Source organism: Maniola hyperantus, chromosome 4, assembly GCF_902806685.2.
Source record: "Maniola hyperantus chromosome 4, iAphHyp1.2, whole genome shotgun sequence".
Classification (NCBI taxonomy): domain Eukaryota; kingdom Metazoa; phylum Arthropoda; class Insecta; order Lepidoptera; family Nymphalidae; genus Maniola; species Maniola hyperantus.
The window spans coordinates 1,701,222-1,716,775 of NC_048539.1; the positions used below are offsets into that span (position 1 = coordinate 1,701,222).

Sequence of the window (15,554 nt, forward strand, 5' to 3'; positions counted from 1 at the left end):
CAATGAGGGTTCCGTACTACAGTCGTATTTTTTCGACATTTTGCACGATAATTCAAAAACTAAGATGCATAAAAATAAATAAAAATCTGTTTTAGAATGTACAGGTGAAGACCTTTCATATGATATTCCACTTGATATAGTCACTCACTTCGAAAATTGAAAATACTAATTATTAGTTCATGACCACAATTTAATTTTTTTTGTGTGATCTAACCCTAAATTCACGGTTTTCAGATTTTTCCCCAAATGTCAGCTATAAGATCTACCTACCTGCCAAATTTCATGATTCTAGGTCAACGGGAAGTACCCTGTAGGTTTCTTGACAGACAGACAGACAGACAACAAAGTGATCCTATAAGGGTTCCGTTTTTCCTTGTGAGGTACGGAACCCGAAAAAGTATGAAAAAACCGTATGACCGCAAACATCTTTTATGTTTCATTTAAAATATACTTTAATTTCCCAAACGTAGCATAAAAATACCGAAAAAAAAGTTTATTCTTTTTTCAATTAAGTCGACCGTTTCCATCGATTCCCAATTGGTTTCGCCTGAAAATGCTCGGGCCCGCGTCCCATATCTGATTACCATATCCCCCTCCTTTTTCTCCCAGGTACATCGGAGAGGGACGGGGTAAATCCAACTTGATAAATTATTCATACGACCGATCGTGATAGGCCGTTAATTAATCTTAAATTCATTGAGAACGGTTAGATTTGGGTACCTTTTGTATCAGCGATTAGGTGCGTGAAGATTCTCTTATTAACTGGCGTAGAGAATGATGACTGTGTAAGCTTTTTTAGGGTTCCGTACATGGCCATAGCCAGGAATTGTATTGGGGGGGGGGGGGATCGAATCTTTGAATCTTTTCATACGAAACCCACTTGCTCGACTAATAGACGGGGTGGGTACCAGTTTAGACGAATTTTAGTTTTAAATTTGACAGTTAGATAAGAAACAAAATGAACAGAAGCGCGAGCGCAACGAGCGCAATTTTTTATTTTAACACAGAAAACATATTTTAAAGTGGTAGGGAAACGTGCTAGGCCATTACAAAAATTTTATGTTTTTAAAGTAAGTACCTACCTTTTAAATAAGATAAGAAAAGTTAGAGTGAGATGAGTGTATTCAGAGATATAGTTTACACTTGGAAGTGGTTTGAACCACCAAACGCCCCCCCCCCTAGTATTCCTTCCTTAGACCGGTAAGACCACAAACCTATGCAGAGACGGTCATCCCATTTATAGACGGTTATTGTCAGGACAAGGTTTTGTATGAAAGATAATTTTTGGGAAATCCACAGGACGCGGACGGAATCGCGGGCAATAGCTAGTTTAGAATACAATTAGTTAACAAAAAAGTTTTCCTCCACCCTGTAATCTGCCGCTTACGTAACTTACCCGGTTAGCGGTTACCCGTTATCACCCGGATGGAAAATACCGAAAATTTGAAAATACTGAAAGTGTTCCAAATATGCAAAATACAGATTAGAGAAAAATTCGTGCGAAATATTTTGAAATTCCTGTGGTCATTAAACAACTGTACAATATTTATCATCAGCACTATCATTGACCCATAGTCGCACCGGCTCACTACTGAGCACGGGTTTTCTCTCAAAATGAGGGGTCATAGTATACCTACTACACTGGCCAAGTGTGGATTTCACACACCTTTGAGAACGCTATAGATCGAGTTGTTATTCTAAGGCTATGGAGAACTTTCATGCAGCATGTGTTTCATTCATGATGTTTTACTTCACTTATGTAGACTATAGTTAAACCCTTCTCATTCTGTGAGGAGAAACGTGCTTAGTAGTGAGCCGGTGCGGGCGATGGGATGAAAATCCCTGTGGTCACTAAACAACTGTACAATTTATCATGGCCGAGCCTAATCCTCGGATTTAATCCTTTTTCAATTTGGATAACATTCGGTAAACCATTAAAGGCGGAGTCGCAATCAATCATATCTTGGGATTAAAGCGGATAAAACGACGAAAAGAATATTATATCATCGGTGATCATAGATACATAGAACCAAAGATGTACAAAATCCGCCCTCTATCCCTGCTTCTACCTTGAAACCTGTGATAGATTGATTAAAGGAACGTATTATACAAATCGACATAAATTATTTTAATATACAAAACTAGATTCTTAGTGATAATTTTTTTTTTTATAGCAACTCTGACCCAATGCTAACTGCTGCTCGATTGCGGTAGAATGACATCTACGATGTCACGATCGCAATCACCTCTGATTGGTTGACGCCCGCTCAGTATTGGCTACAATGCGTTGTTGCAACAAAAATAGCACAAATTCAGCCAATCACAACAATTGAGATTGTAATAATGATTGACGCAGGTTTTACGAAATCGGCCTACTGACACACGAGGTTTGACAGCTCTAAGTTAAATTTAAAACTGTCAAACTGTACCTGTCCTTTTAGAGCCTCAACAGCTCAACCGGTAAAGGAGTGGACTGAAAACCGAAAGGTCGATGGTTCAAACCCCGCCCGTTGCACTATTGTCGTACCTACACCTAGCACAAGCCTGACGCTTAGTTGGAGAGGAAAGGGGAATGTTAGTCATTTAACATGGCTAATATTCTTTAAAAAAAAAAAATATTCCATTAGTAAGAAGAGGATGCGATTACTCTAAAGTTTAGTTGTGCTCAGAACCAGTACAATTTTACAGTAGAATTTGTTGTGAACTTGTTTCGAAGGAACTGTGTATCCTCGTTTTATTATATCAATGTCAGGGAAACGTCGTGAGTGCGGAAACGTTTGGATTGACACAAGTTATGATAAATGACGTTTTATTGCGTCGAGGGGGCTCATCCGTCATTATTAGGTAGGTATTAGCAGTAATTGATAGACACCGTGTCTATAATATACGCTGCGCTTTCCGGTGCGAGGTCACCATTCCAGCACCTTGGGGTCCCAACCTTAGGACCTCGGGACCAAAAGTCGCAGCATTGGAAGACACCCAAACCCCCCTTCTCAGGTGGATCCAGGGAGCCGCTGAATTTAGGCGGTACAAGACCATGGCGTGTGGAAGTCTCTACAAGAGACCTATGTCCAGCAGTGGTCGTCTATCGGTTGATGATGATGACGATGTATCTATACAGGAAGATTTTTTTGGTTTGCACATTTTTTTTTATGTTGTATAGAAACGAAATTTAATTAACACGTATTTTTTTATTTTACTTAAGAATACCAAAGTTATCGTTTACCAAAGATATCCACTTTTGAACAGATGATTAGGGCCACCCTACAAACGTTATCTTCAGCTATTGATTAAAATACACGCACTCACATCCGATGACGCGCGCGGCGGCTATTGACCTCTGCGCGCTTTAATATCGTCTTAAGATGCGATCTTGGTACTTTTATTTAAGGGAAAACGTCAGAGTCAGCTAGCGTGCTTATAGCGTGCTTTGTTTACGAATAGTATGACCATGATTTGCTTATTTTACGGTAAAAAAAATATTTCAAAAAAAGGTACAAAATTATGAATGAAAATGTGTTCTATTAGCGATACAGAACAACCAAAAAAAAATTGTGCAAAACCAAAAAAATCTTCCTGTATACATACCTGCGCTTTCCTTTGGGCCAAGAAACAGGCACTTGATTACTGCAGGCTACATTGTTAAAAAGAGAAAAACAAATAACTAATGCTATCGTAAATTGTTTATTTGGATAACGGCATAGTAATATTTTCTACATTGCAATTGCCTGCATTGCCTTAAACAAAACCGTAATATTATTAATCACTTATTTTATTATTTTAAGGGTATTTATATTTAAAAAAAACAATGATACAGAATAAGTACAGAATAGTAGGTATAGATGAGAGATCACGAACAAAATGACAATGCTCAAGTGGCCAGTTTTTTTTTTAATGTGAATAAGCTCCTCAACTGCTCGTTAAAATGTTGCCATGTGCGAAGACTCTAACATTATTATTATTATTTTATTATATTTATTATTTAATTAGAACGGTCATAAAGCCAATTACACTACTTAAACTACGAGTACAAACTAACATGTACAAAAATTGTTAAAATTATAAATTTTAAAAAGCAAAATTATATTAATAATAATAATTATTATAATTAATTATTATTAAATTTAATTATAATTATAATTAAACATATTACAGTGAAGGTATAGTACGCACCAGTTCGAGATGGCAATCGGGGTCAATCGCCCCGCACACCCGCACAGCCCCCACGCTAACCCAGTGCGGGATCCGTTTGCGGGGCGTTCTCCCGCTTCATACCCCGATTGCAATCTCGACCTGTCACGTACTATACTTGTATATCTAGTATTTCTAAGCAATACAGTTGCAGATGTATCTAAAGCCAGCCATAACTAAAGCAATTAGACGCCGAGCCGTTAGTTCGGCGAGTCGCCCGCAAAGGGCACCGCGCCAGACCAGGTTATCTTGGCTTCCTGCCATCTGAAACAAACAGGTAGCAATTAGAGCTTGCGCTATATCTTCTTCTATATAAAAGGAAAAGCTGACTGACTGATCTATCAACGCACAGCTCAAACTACTGGACGGACCTGGCTGAAATTTGACATGCAGATAGCTATTATGACGTAGACATTCGCTAAAAAGATTTTGGAAAATTCCATCCCTTATGGATGAAATTTTCCAAAATCCTTTAAGTGTACTCTACGTGGATGAAGTCGCAGGTATAAGCTAGATGATTCATGATATGCACTTTTGGCATTTAGTCTTTGCATATAGCTCAGGAACTTTTCAATCTTGTCCCTTCTTCACTTCTTTACCTAACCGCAAGACGTCAGACGAGTTAAATCCTTATTAGTCAAGATGATTTGTATCATTTTAGAATATTAGCCAATGATGACTAATATTCTAGTGGTGTCAAATACTGTTAAACTTACATAATATAATATCAATAATTGTTATTAAAATTTATTGATAAATAAACACGTTAAAAATATAACACTGACTAAAAAAAATAAAACACGATACCTACCCCACTTGATTTCATCTTACTTTGAAAATTGAAAACACTACTTTCATGAACACATTTCAATTTATTTTTGGTGATGTAACCAAACCAGTCGCAGGGAGCCGCTGGATTCAGGCGCCGCAAGACCGTGACGTGTGGAGTGGAAGTCACTCCAAGAGACTTATGTCCAGCAGTGGACGTCTATCGGTTGATGATGATGATGATGATGATGATGACGTGACCAGAAATTACGGTTTTCAAATTTTCCCCCTTGCGTGTGCTATAAAACCTAGGTAGGTACCTACCTACCTGATAAATTCATGATTCAAGGTCCATGGGAAGTACCCTGTAGGTTTCTTGACAGACAGACAGACAGACGGACGCACAGACAGACGGACGGACGCACAGACAGACGGACGGATGGACGCACAGACAGACGGACGGACGGACGCACAGACAGACGGACGGACGGACGCACAGACAGACAGACGGACGGACAGACAACGAAGTGAGCAAAATAAACAACACCATCAAATTACCCGAAAAAATAAACTAGCAAAAAGTCTATGAACGCGCACTATCGTTAATCGAACAGTATCGGTAATAAACAGAAATAACAAAAATTTCGACTATTGTATTATTTATGTATCAAATCAAAGCATCAACAAAAATAACAAAATTATTTAACTTATTTATTAACACTTCGTAGGTATTCGATGGGAACAACAAAATCATTTGATATGCTAAATTTATCATCATATCGATGTGGTGCTATTTAACATTAGTTGACTTGCTATTTTTAACCATATTCAATGCATCGGTATTTTTAGCGCATGACGTAATAGGTCGCAATCGGTAGGTATAATGTCGTCGCGCGCGCGTTTTGCACCGCGCGCCCCCTTCGAAATTTAATTTCCTGGAATCTTCGCGCTACCTACTTAAGTACCTACTGCAGCTACTTAGAACGTAGGTATAGGTCCTAACTATAATAATTTGTATTTTTTGATTTAATAATATTTTTTTATTTAAAATTGTTAAGTTTTAGTATCGCAGTTAATCAACAAACTTTAATATGTGTTAAATTAACAGGTTAATAAATAAATTGGTGACCTCTGTAATATTCCCCTTTCCCCTAAAACTAAGCTTTAAGCTTGTGCTCGGAGTACAATAGTGCAACGGGTGGGGCTTGAACCGGCAACCATACGGATTTCAGTCCGCTTCTTTAACCGTTGAGCTATTGGAGGCTCATAATCTTCTAAATATATAAAAGGAAAAGGTGACTGACTGACTGAATGACTGACTGACTGACTGGTCTATCAACGCACAGCTTAAACTACTGGACGGATCGGGCTGAAATTTGGCATGCAGATAGCTATTATGACGTAGGCATCCGCTAAGAAAGGATTTTTGAAAATTCAACCCCTAAGGGGGTGAAATAGGGGTTCGAAATTTGTGTAGTTCACGCGGACGAAGTCGCGAGCATAAGCTAGTCATACTATATAACTACAGTAAGCGGCTGAAAGTAATGTACATCGACCCTTAGAAGGAGATTGCAGACTTGTAGAGCATTGTGTCTGTTGTTGGGACCGACAAAACGTCATGTAGGTAATTTTAGTGGTGTCAAATACTGTTAAACTTACATAATATAATATCAATAATTGTTATTAAAATTTATTGATAAATAAACACGTTAAAAATATAACACTGACTAAAAAAAATAAAACACGATACCTACCCCACTTGATTTCATCTTACTTTGAAAATTGAAAACACTACTTTCATGAACACATTTCAATTTATTTTTGGTGATGTAACCAAACCAGTCGCAGGGAGCCGCTGGATTCAGGCGCCGCAAGACCGTGACGTGTGGAGTGGAAGTCACTCCAAGAGACTTATGTCCAGCAGTGGACGTCTATCGGTTGATGATGATGATGATGATGATGATGATGACGTGACCAGAAATTACGGTTTTCAAATTTTACCCCTTGCGTGTGCTATAAAACCTAGGTAGGTACCTACCTACCTGATAAATTCATGATTCAAGGTCCATGGGAAGTACCCTGTAGGTTTCTTGACAGACAGACAGACAGACGGACGCACAGACAGACGGACGGACGCACAGACAGACGGACGGATGGACGCACAGACAGACGGACGGACGGACGCACAGACAGACGGACGGACGGACGCACAGACAGACAGACGGACGGACAGACAACGAAGTGAGCAAAATAAACAACACCATCAAATTACCCGAAAAAATAAACTAGCAAAAAGTCTATGAACGCGCACTATCGTTAATCGAACAGTATCGGTAATAAACAGAAATAACAAAAATTTCGACTATTGTATTATTTATGTATCAAATCAAAGCATCAACAAAAATAACAAAATTATTTAACTTATTTGTAGGCGTGTCAATGTTATAATAGGTTTTACTGTCATAGATTCCGTGAAAAGAAACGTTGCATGAAGGAAGCTTTACTCTGTGAAAAGAAGCCATCTTGGATTAGCCGGCAGAGTTGGATTTTGACAGACACGCGTAGGTTATCTGATTCAGAATTCACTCTAGCCTTTTTATTAGAATTCAGATTAGCTTAGGTAATTCGAGATAGGTAGCTTTTAGCGTGAATAATAATGATCGTGATATTTAATTCTGTGATTGTGATAATGTAGAATGTTTGTGTTAAATCGTAACCTTAAAGTAATTCTAACCTTTAATGCTATCCGGTGACTTCGTCTGCAAAGCACTATTAATAATGTTCGGGTAGTTGTTAGACGAATATGGAATATTAATTATATTGGTGAATATTAGAGTAATTCGTGAGTTAACGGTTGGCTCAGTGGATAGATTATTATAATGACATCCGTTAAGGTTATTTCTGCAAACGCTAGTAATTTAGAGTGTAATTGGAGATATACCGGCAGTTGAGATAATAATTAGTTTAAAGTGATAGTTTAGTGTGATAGTAATTTGCAGTTAACTTTGATAGTACCCGCTTTAGAAACGTATAACCCGTTTGGTTAAGAATCATTGATGACTCTTGTGTAGGGTAGACACTACCCTACACAAGAGGTAGGGTAATCAGACAATGAGTTTCCCATTAGATCGAATAGCTTGCATTCTGGTGGTTTCGAGGAAACCGGGCACGAGCTGGCGATCCCTTGAGTGGGATTCGCGTAGGTATAGTGTGGCGATTGCATACCTGGATGAATAGTGTTCGAGGCGCCGTAGCGCACGATGCTATGGCATTCGGTATGTAGACGCGCATAGAGTGGATAAGGTAGAGCTATTGTGATATTGCGAGTTAGTAAAGAGGAGTCAATAATATGATCTGGTTTAGATAGTGAGTGTCAATGCAATGATTATTTTAAGAGTGTTCATGAAGTTGAGATTGATGATTGAGCTAGTCGCCACGCGAGTTTCTTGCTGGCTCTTCTCGCGGTAGGCTGTAGCATTCCGAACCAGTGGTAGATTGTCTTTAGATGATCAGATAAAGAAATGGCTAGTGATTTGATTCAGAGGTTGCAATAGCAATTGTGCCCTAATCACATGATGCGATGATGCTATGATGATGCTATGATGATGATGATGATGATGATGTTGAGATTAGGTTAGAGTGAGGTGAGGGGTCGCTGTGAGGGGTGGTTGGAGGCGACCTAGGTAGGGTTAGGTTAGGTTTACCTCGTTACCTTACGTTGATAGTTTCCCTGTGCTATACGTGAGAGTTTCCATGATAATAATTGAGGATAGTCCATGTAATTTGATAACACAAGAATATCGTTAGTTCACATATGCGGCCTGGTTCCTTTTAAGAAAGTAAATCCCGACTCATCCAATAGGTTGTTTAAAGTGCTGAGAACTAATTGTAAAGATCATTGATTAAAGTACCTAGTGGTTAATTACTACGTTCTGATATGTTCTGATGTCGGCTGAGGATTAATAATAATAATTATCGGTCATTCTCCTTCCTATTTCTGATGTACGTGTCTAGCGCGCCTACATATTTATTAACACTTCGTAGGTATTCGATGGGAACAACAAAATCATTTGATATGCTAAATTTATCATCATATCGATGTGGTGCTATTTAACATTAGTTGACTTGCTATTTTTAACCATATTCAATGCATCGGTATTTTTAGCGCATGACGTAATCGGTCGCAATCGGTAGGTATAATGTCGTCGCGCGCGCGTTTTGCACCGCGCGCCCCCTTCGAAATTTAATTTCCTGGAATCTTCGCGCTACCTACTTAAGTACCTACTGCAGCTACTTAGAACGTAGGTATAGGTCCTAACTATAATAATTTGTATTTTTTGATTTAATAATATTTTTTTATTTAAAATTGTTAAGTTTTAGTATCGCAGTTAATCAACAAACTTTAATATGTGTTAAATTAACAGGTTAATAAATAAATTGGTGACCTCTGGTAGGTATGAGTGACAGAGACAACGCTCTCCAAAGTCGAAATGTCATTCTAAAGGCCGATGTACATTACTTTCGGCCGCGTGCTGTGACTAAGTTCATGGTCTGTCATTTATTTTTCGGTCATAATAATCAAGCATTTTGACTCAGAAGTATATACTTTAGTTGCCTCGTATTTGAAGTTTAAAAATACTCTCGGGATGCATTTAAAGGAGTCTGTACTAAGGGTGCGACCTCAGCCAAGTATCTTTGGCTCATTGCCACTTAAACTTGCCAAGATGTTTGCGAAACTACAAAAGTTACTTTAATAATTTCTGCAATTGTGAAATGTTAACAGATTCTTTACTTACGACTCCTGGTGCCTACGCCAAATTCTTTAAAGTGTTTATTTTGGGTCCCGAGAAAACTGGGAACGGTAAGGGCGTTTGTGCACTCATCCGTGACTTAACGGATCCGTGAAAAAATACGAATCGAATATACGTATTTGTATGACGGCCACTTCGAAGAATCACAAGAAAACTGGGAAGCGTTAGGCTCTTTACACACTGCATCGTACCGAAACTAATCCGTACGCTTAGTACGAGATTTCATGTCTCATCAACGTTGATAGTATTTGAGTGTCGGAACACTTCTGCGTAGTAGTAAACTGGATCTTAAATACCTTGTTTTAAAGCTCAAGTTTGTCTACACATCTACAAAAGAAACGTTGTGAAATTAAAATCAGTGGCATTGAATTTCTGACTTCAATTCATGGCTCTTTAGGTCCATTTTACTTTGAAGGTAGGTATTGTGTTTCGACTCTCGAATTCTAGCGACGTTTGGTGACACGTAAAATCTTATACTAAGCGTACAATTGTGAAATGTTAACAGATTCTTTACTTACGACTCTGGGTGCCTACGCCAAATTCTTTAAAGTGCTTATTAGGGTTCCCTACTAAAACTGGAAATCACTAGGCTCTTTACGCACTGCATCCGATCCGAAACTTCGAAAACCCTGATTCGAAGGAACCGTACTATTTGTAGGTACTTGTGGGCAGTGGCGTGCAGCTCATAGAGGCATAAACGGACTGCTTACCCTCATTGTAATAAGTCAATGCTTATTTTTCATTTTAACCTGCCGTAAAATAAGTTCATACCTAAATGCATACCCTGGTTTGAACTCCTGTGCACGCCACTGCTTGTGGGGTTGTCTGTCCATCTGATCTGTTCATCTGTCGACCTGTCCGTATGTCTGTGAGTAACCACCATTTTAGAAATCACTACCCCTATTATAAATGCGAAAGTGTGTTTGTTTGTTGATTTATCCTTCAGTCACATCGCAACGGTGCAATGGATTGACGTGATTTTTTGCATGGATATAAATAAAGACCTGGAGAGTGACATAGGCTACTTTTATCCCGGAAAATCAAAGAGCTTCCACGGGATTTTTAAAAAACCTAATTTCACGTGGACGAAGTTGCGCGCATCAGCTCAGCTAGTTAGCTATAAAAGCTGTTAGGTTGAAAACATTCAGTACCCGTAGTATAAGATTTTACGTTTCACCAAACGTTGCTAGAATTCGAGAATCGAAACACAATAAAATCAAAGTAAAATGAACCTAAAGAGCCTTGAATTGAAGTCAAAAATTCAATGCCACTGATTTTAATTTCGCAACGTTTCCGCTTGGAGCGCTGGCTGTACATGTGTAGACAAACTTGAGCTTTAAAACAAGGCAGCTAAGATCCAGTTTACTATAACGCGGAAGTGTTTCGACTCTCGAATTCTAGCAACGTTTGGTGAGACGTAAAATCTTATACTACGGGTAGGTACTGTACAGTTATAAAAACATATTACCACATAGGTATACCTATTTTAAATTTTGAGAAAAAATAAATATTATAAAGGAAACCTCTGTACAAAATTTGAAATTTCTAGGTCCATTACGGGTGTGATTTTCGGAGTTAATATAAATATTTATATTACTTTAAATTAGACATGTGTCCGCTATAGCTTAACTTAACTGAAAACCGCTGCCATGCCTATAGCGTACCATAGCGTTATTGTCGTAGCTAGCAACGGTTTTCAGTTATCATCTATGACGAACCACCTGACAACGCAACACTGCCAACTGGCAACCGACAATGCATTGTTTGGTTTTGGGTAACTAGAAACGCAATAATTATGCCTTCTCTTTCTTTCTTTCACTGAAAGCTGAGAAGGAGCGGTTATTGGCTACCGGCTTAGTAACTAAGAACTTGGTAAACCAAAGCCGACCTTATCTCTATTACGCTAAGGCTTAACTGTACAAGTACTTGTCCATTACACTTTGATCTATCATTCTAAATACAGTTAGCCTTAGAGTAATAGAGATAAGGTCCTCTTTGGTTTATCAATCTTTATGAAATGTTTTTGGTTAACTGGACTGTGGCAAACTATTCGTGCAGGCGTCCACTATAGTTTGACCTATGTCAATGATCAAATTAAACTTTACTGCTATGAACTTAAGGTTGTGATTACTTCACGATATTCATGAAAGTAAAATTGGTTTTATTTTAGTGAATATGCGCGCGCTAGCTATACAGACGGTATTGATACGGCAGCTAGCTTAGTTACTACTACGGAAACCGCTGCGCGTTGCGCATATTAAATTAGTTGAAACACAACTCTGATACCGATATTCGGCAACGGTTAACAATATCGGTATTGAAACTAAGTAACTGTTGATTAACCGTTGCCGTAAATAGCCAATAACGCCCATCTTTACTTTAAATGCATACGGATGGTCTTACTTCGTGTGGATAAGTTTCTCCAGCGGAGTGGCAGTGATGTCATCATTTCTCATCGCCACCAGGTCTTCGTGAGCTCGCGTGTCCACGTTGAGGAGAACGTGACATCCGCCGCATGTGTAGTAGTGGATATCGAACCTTAGAACAAATAACCCAGGGCTTAAAATACAATGGCAGAATGTCTCAGTTAAGACGAAAAGCGGTAGTTGAATTTTTACAGCCTTCATATTTTAGTTTATATTCAAGTATTTTCATTGTTTAGATTAGATTTCGTTTATACTATGGAAAAAAATAAGCTATTTTTAACTTAATTTTAATCCTACCGGCATTTTTATCTAGCATCAGTCGTCTAATTAAATAAAATGTAATCAAGTAAGTACCTATACATTACATTACAATACATACAAGGTATGCAAGGTGTTACATTGGTCATTCCAAACATTTATCTTATTGGTCGTTCCAAATTTTTTTCGAGCTGCAACAAGCTTTTGAAATGATTATGAAATTTTGAATGTTATAACTCGATGACCAGTGTTTTATTATCATTTAACCATCGATATTTAAAGTGACAAGATATGGTCAAGCGAACAAATTTTTTCACGGTTTAGGAACCAAATAAATCAGCGCCACCTCTTAGATACTAAAAACGCCCCGTATGAAATCCAGACGTCACTGAGGTTGCATTGGTGCATAAGCACCAATGAGTCGGCGCCGTTTTGTTTGTTCTATAACCCAGTCCATATGAAGTAATATACAAGTCAATGCATTTAACAAGATTTTTGTTCTAATAGCTGTTCTATACGTCTTGTGTTATTTCATTCAATAATAATTACCTCCTTTCGGCGTGATAGTTTCGCAAAAGTTCCCGATTCGTGTTGAATAGGACTCCGTAGTGCCCCGAACAGCATGTCACCTTAAAATTAAAAAGCTTTTAGTTAATAAATTATCTTTCAAAGCAACACTTATAAGCATACTTACTAGCTGATGTCAGCGCCGTCGTTCGCATGGATTTAGATTTTAAAAATCCCATGGGAATTGTATGATTTTCCGGGATAAAAAGTAGCCTATGTCACTCTCCAGGTCTTGACTAAACCCATGCAAAAAATCACAAATCGCAAATCGGAAATCTCGAGAACAGCTAAACCGATTTCGCTAATTCTTTTTTCATAATATTCCTTGAAGTATGAGGATGGTTCTTACGGAGAGAAAAAATTAAAAAAATCCTAAAAAAGAATCGACTGGTACGAAGTTCGCCGGGACAACTAGTTTATAATATTACTAGCTTATGCTCGCGACTTCGTCCGCGTGGACTACACAAATTTCAAACCCCTATTTCACCCCCTTAGGAGTCGAATTTTCAGAAATCCTTTCTTAGCGGATGCCTACGTCATAATAGCTATCTGCATGCCAAATTTCAGCCCGATCCGTCCAGTAGTTTGAGCTGTGCGTTGATAGATCAGTCAGTCAGTCAGTCAGTCAGTCAGTCAGTCAGTCAGTCAGTCACCTTGTCCTTTTATATATTTAGAAGAAGAAGAAGAGAAGATTAGGATTACGACTTGTTACAAGTGAGATCGTAAGGATTGAAATTAAGTTTAAAACTGTAATCGATAAAAATAATTAGATAAGTAACACTAAACCCAAATAGGCAGAGCTGGAGTCTTCAAGCGGGACCCTGGATTCTGTTTGGAGATGTTCTTAGAGATGCCGTCACCTGTCCCATACCACACCAGAAGACCGACAGAGCTTCGGGACAGCACGCCGAACTGTGGCATTGCCTGCAACACACATATCATCATCATCAAGCCATCGCCAGCTCACTACAGAGCACGGGTCTCCTCTTAGAGAGAAGGGTTTTGGCCATAGTCTACCACGCTGGCCATGTGCGGATTGGTAAACACAGCTCGCGTAACGAGGGTTCCGCACTACAGTCGTATTTTTTCGACATTTTGCACGATTAATCAAAAACAATGATGCATAAAAATAAATAAAAATCTGTTTTAGAATGAACAGGTTTGAACCTTTCATATGATACCCCACTTGATATAGTTATCTTACTTCGTAAATTGAAAATACTAATTATTAGTTCATGACCACAATTTAATTTTTTGTGTGATGTAACCACAAATACCTACACGGTTTTCAGATTTTTCCCCTAATGTCTGCTATAAGACCTACCTACCTGCCAAATTTCATGATTCTAGGTCAACGGGAAGTACCCTGTAAGTTTCTTGACAGACCGACAGACAGACAATAAAGTGATCCTGTAAGGCTTTCGTTTTTCCTTTAGATGTACGGAACCCTTAAAAGTATGCAGGCGCTGACTAACGAGTAACGACAATAGCAGTTCGAGTTAGAGATTAAGGAAACCGGTCAAGAGCGAGTTGGACTCGCAATGGGGTTCCGTATCATTGTACAGGGTATACCTAACACTTTTATGTAGAACACTGCAAGTGAACCACAAGTTCACCGTTTTCGGGTGTTTTCCTTTCCTTGTGCTATATTAAGACCTGTATACATGATTTTAGGTGAACTGGAAGTTGGTATTTTTTTTTTTTTTTTTTTTTTTTAATTCAGATACAAGTTAGCCCTTGACTGCAATCTCACCTGATGGTAAGTGATGATGCAGTCTAAGATGATAGCGGGCTAACCTGGAAGGGATATGGCAGTTTTTATTAAACCCGTACACCTTAGGTTTCTACACGGCATCGTACCGGAACGCTAAATCGCTTGGCGGCACGGCTTTGCCGGTAGGATGGTAACTAGCCACGGCCGAAGCCTCCCACCAGACCAGACCAGAAATTTAGAAATTATAAAATTCCAAACCCCTGCCAGGAATCGAACCCGGGACCTCCCACTAATAAGACCACAGCGCTCACGACTGCGCCAGGGAGGTCGTCGAAAGTACCCTATAGGTGTTCTTGACAGACACGCTAGACAAACAGACAGACTGACAGACAACCAAGTGATCCTGCAAGGGTTCCTTTTCTCCTTTGAGGTACGGAACCGTAAAAATAAAACTTACATAATGGTCTTCATCCCCAACATATTGCACTCCATTGTGCAAATAGGGCGTCGCCCGCCCTGTCAGTAACAGAGTGGTCACATTGAGCGAGCCTTCCACTTGGGTCGAGACGAGGTAGGTCAACTTGCCGTCTAGATCTTTTATCACACTAGAAAAAAAAATAGGTACCAATGCATTAACTTAAACTTTAAACTTTTACTTTTATTGCAGGCATAAGTACACCCATAATTGTGTGTTAGTACAGAAACAATTCCTTAACCTATGTTAGTACTTACTTATTACTAGCTTAAACTTAACTTAACAACTAATTCTACTAAAATTAAAACTAATCCTATTTATAATTCCCGAGGGGGTCTCTTTGC

The 15,554-nt window shown here is 38.7% G+C and overlaps 1 protein-coding gene across 1 annotated transcript in view; it reads right to left on the reverse strand.

The window, feature by feature from the left end:
- Positions 1-3,668: 3,668 nt before the first annotated feature.
- Positions 3,669-15,554, reverse strand: part of LOC117996943 (inactive ubiquitin carboxyl-terminal hydrolase MINDY-4B) — a 31,452-nt gene continuing 19,566 nt past the window's right edge. The window contains exons 7-11 of the mRNA XM_034985086.2: positions 15,193-15,340; positions 13,808-13,945; positions 13,004-13,083; positions 12,174-12,308; positions 3,669-4,455 (exon numbers count right to left, since the gene is read on the reverse strand). Coding sequence (XP_034840977.1) covers positions 4,392-4,455; positions 12,174-12,308; positions 13,004-13,083; positions 13,808-13,945; positions 15,193-15,340 — 565 coding nt within the window. The 3' untranslated portion in view covers positions 3,669-4,391. The remainder of the gene's footprint in view (positions 4,456-12,173; positions 12,309-13,003; positions 13,084-13,807; positions 13,946-15,192; positions 15,341-15,554) is intronic.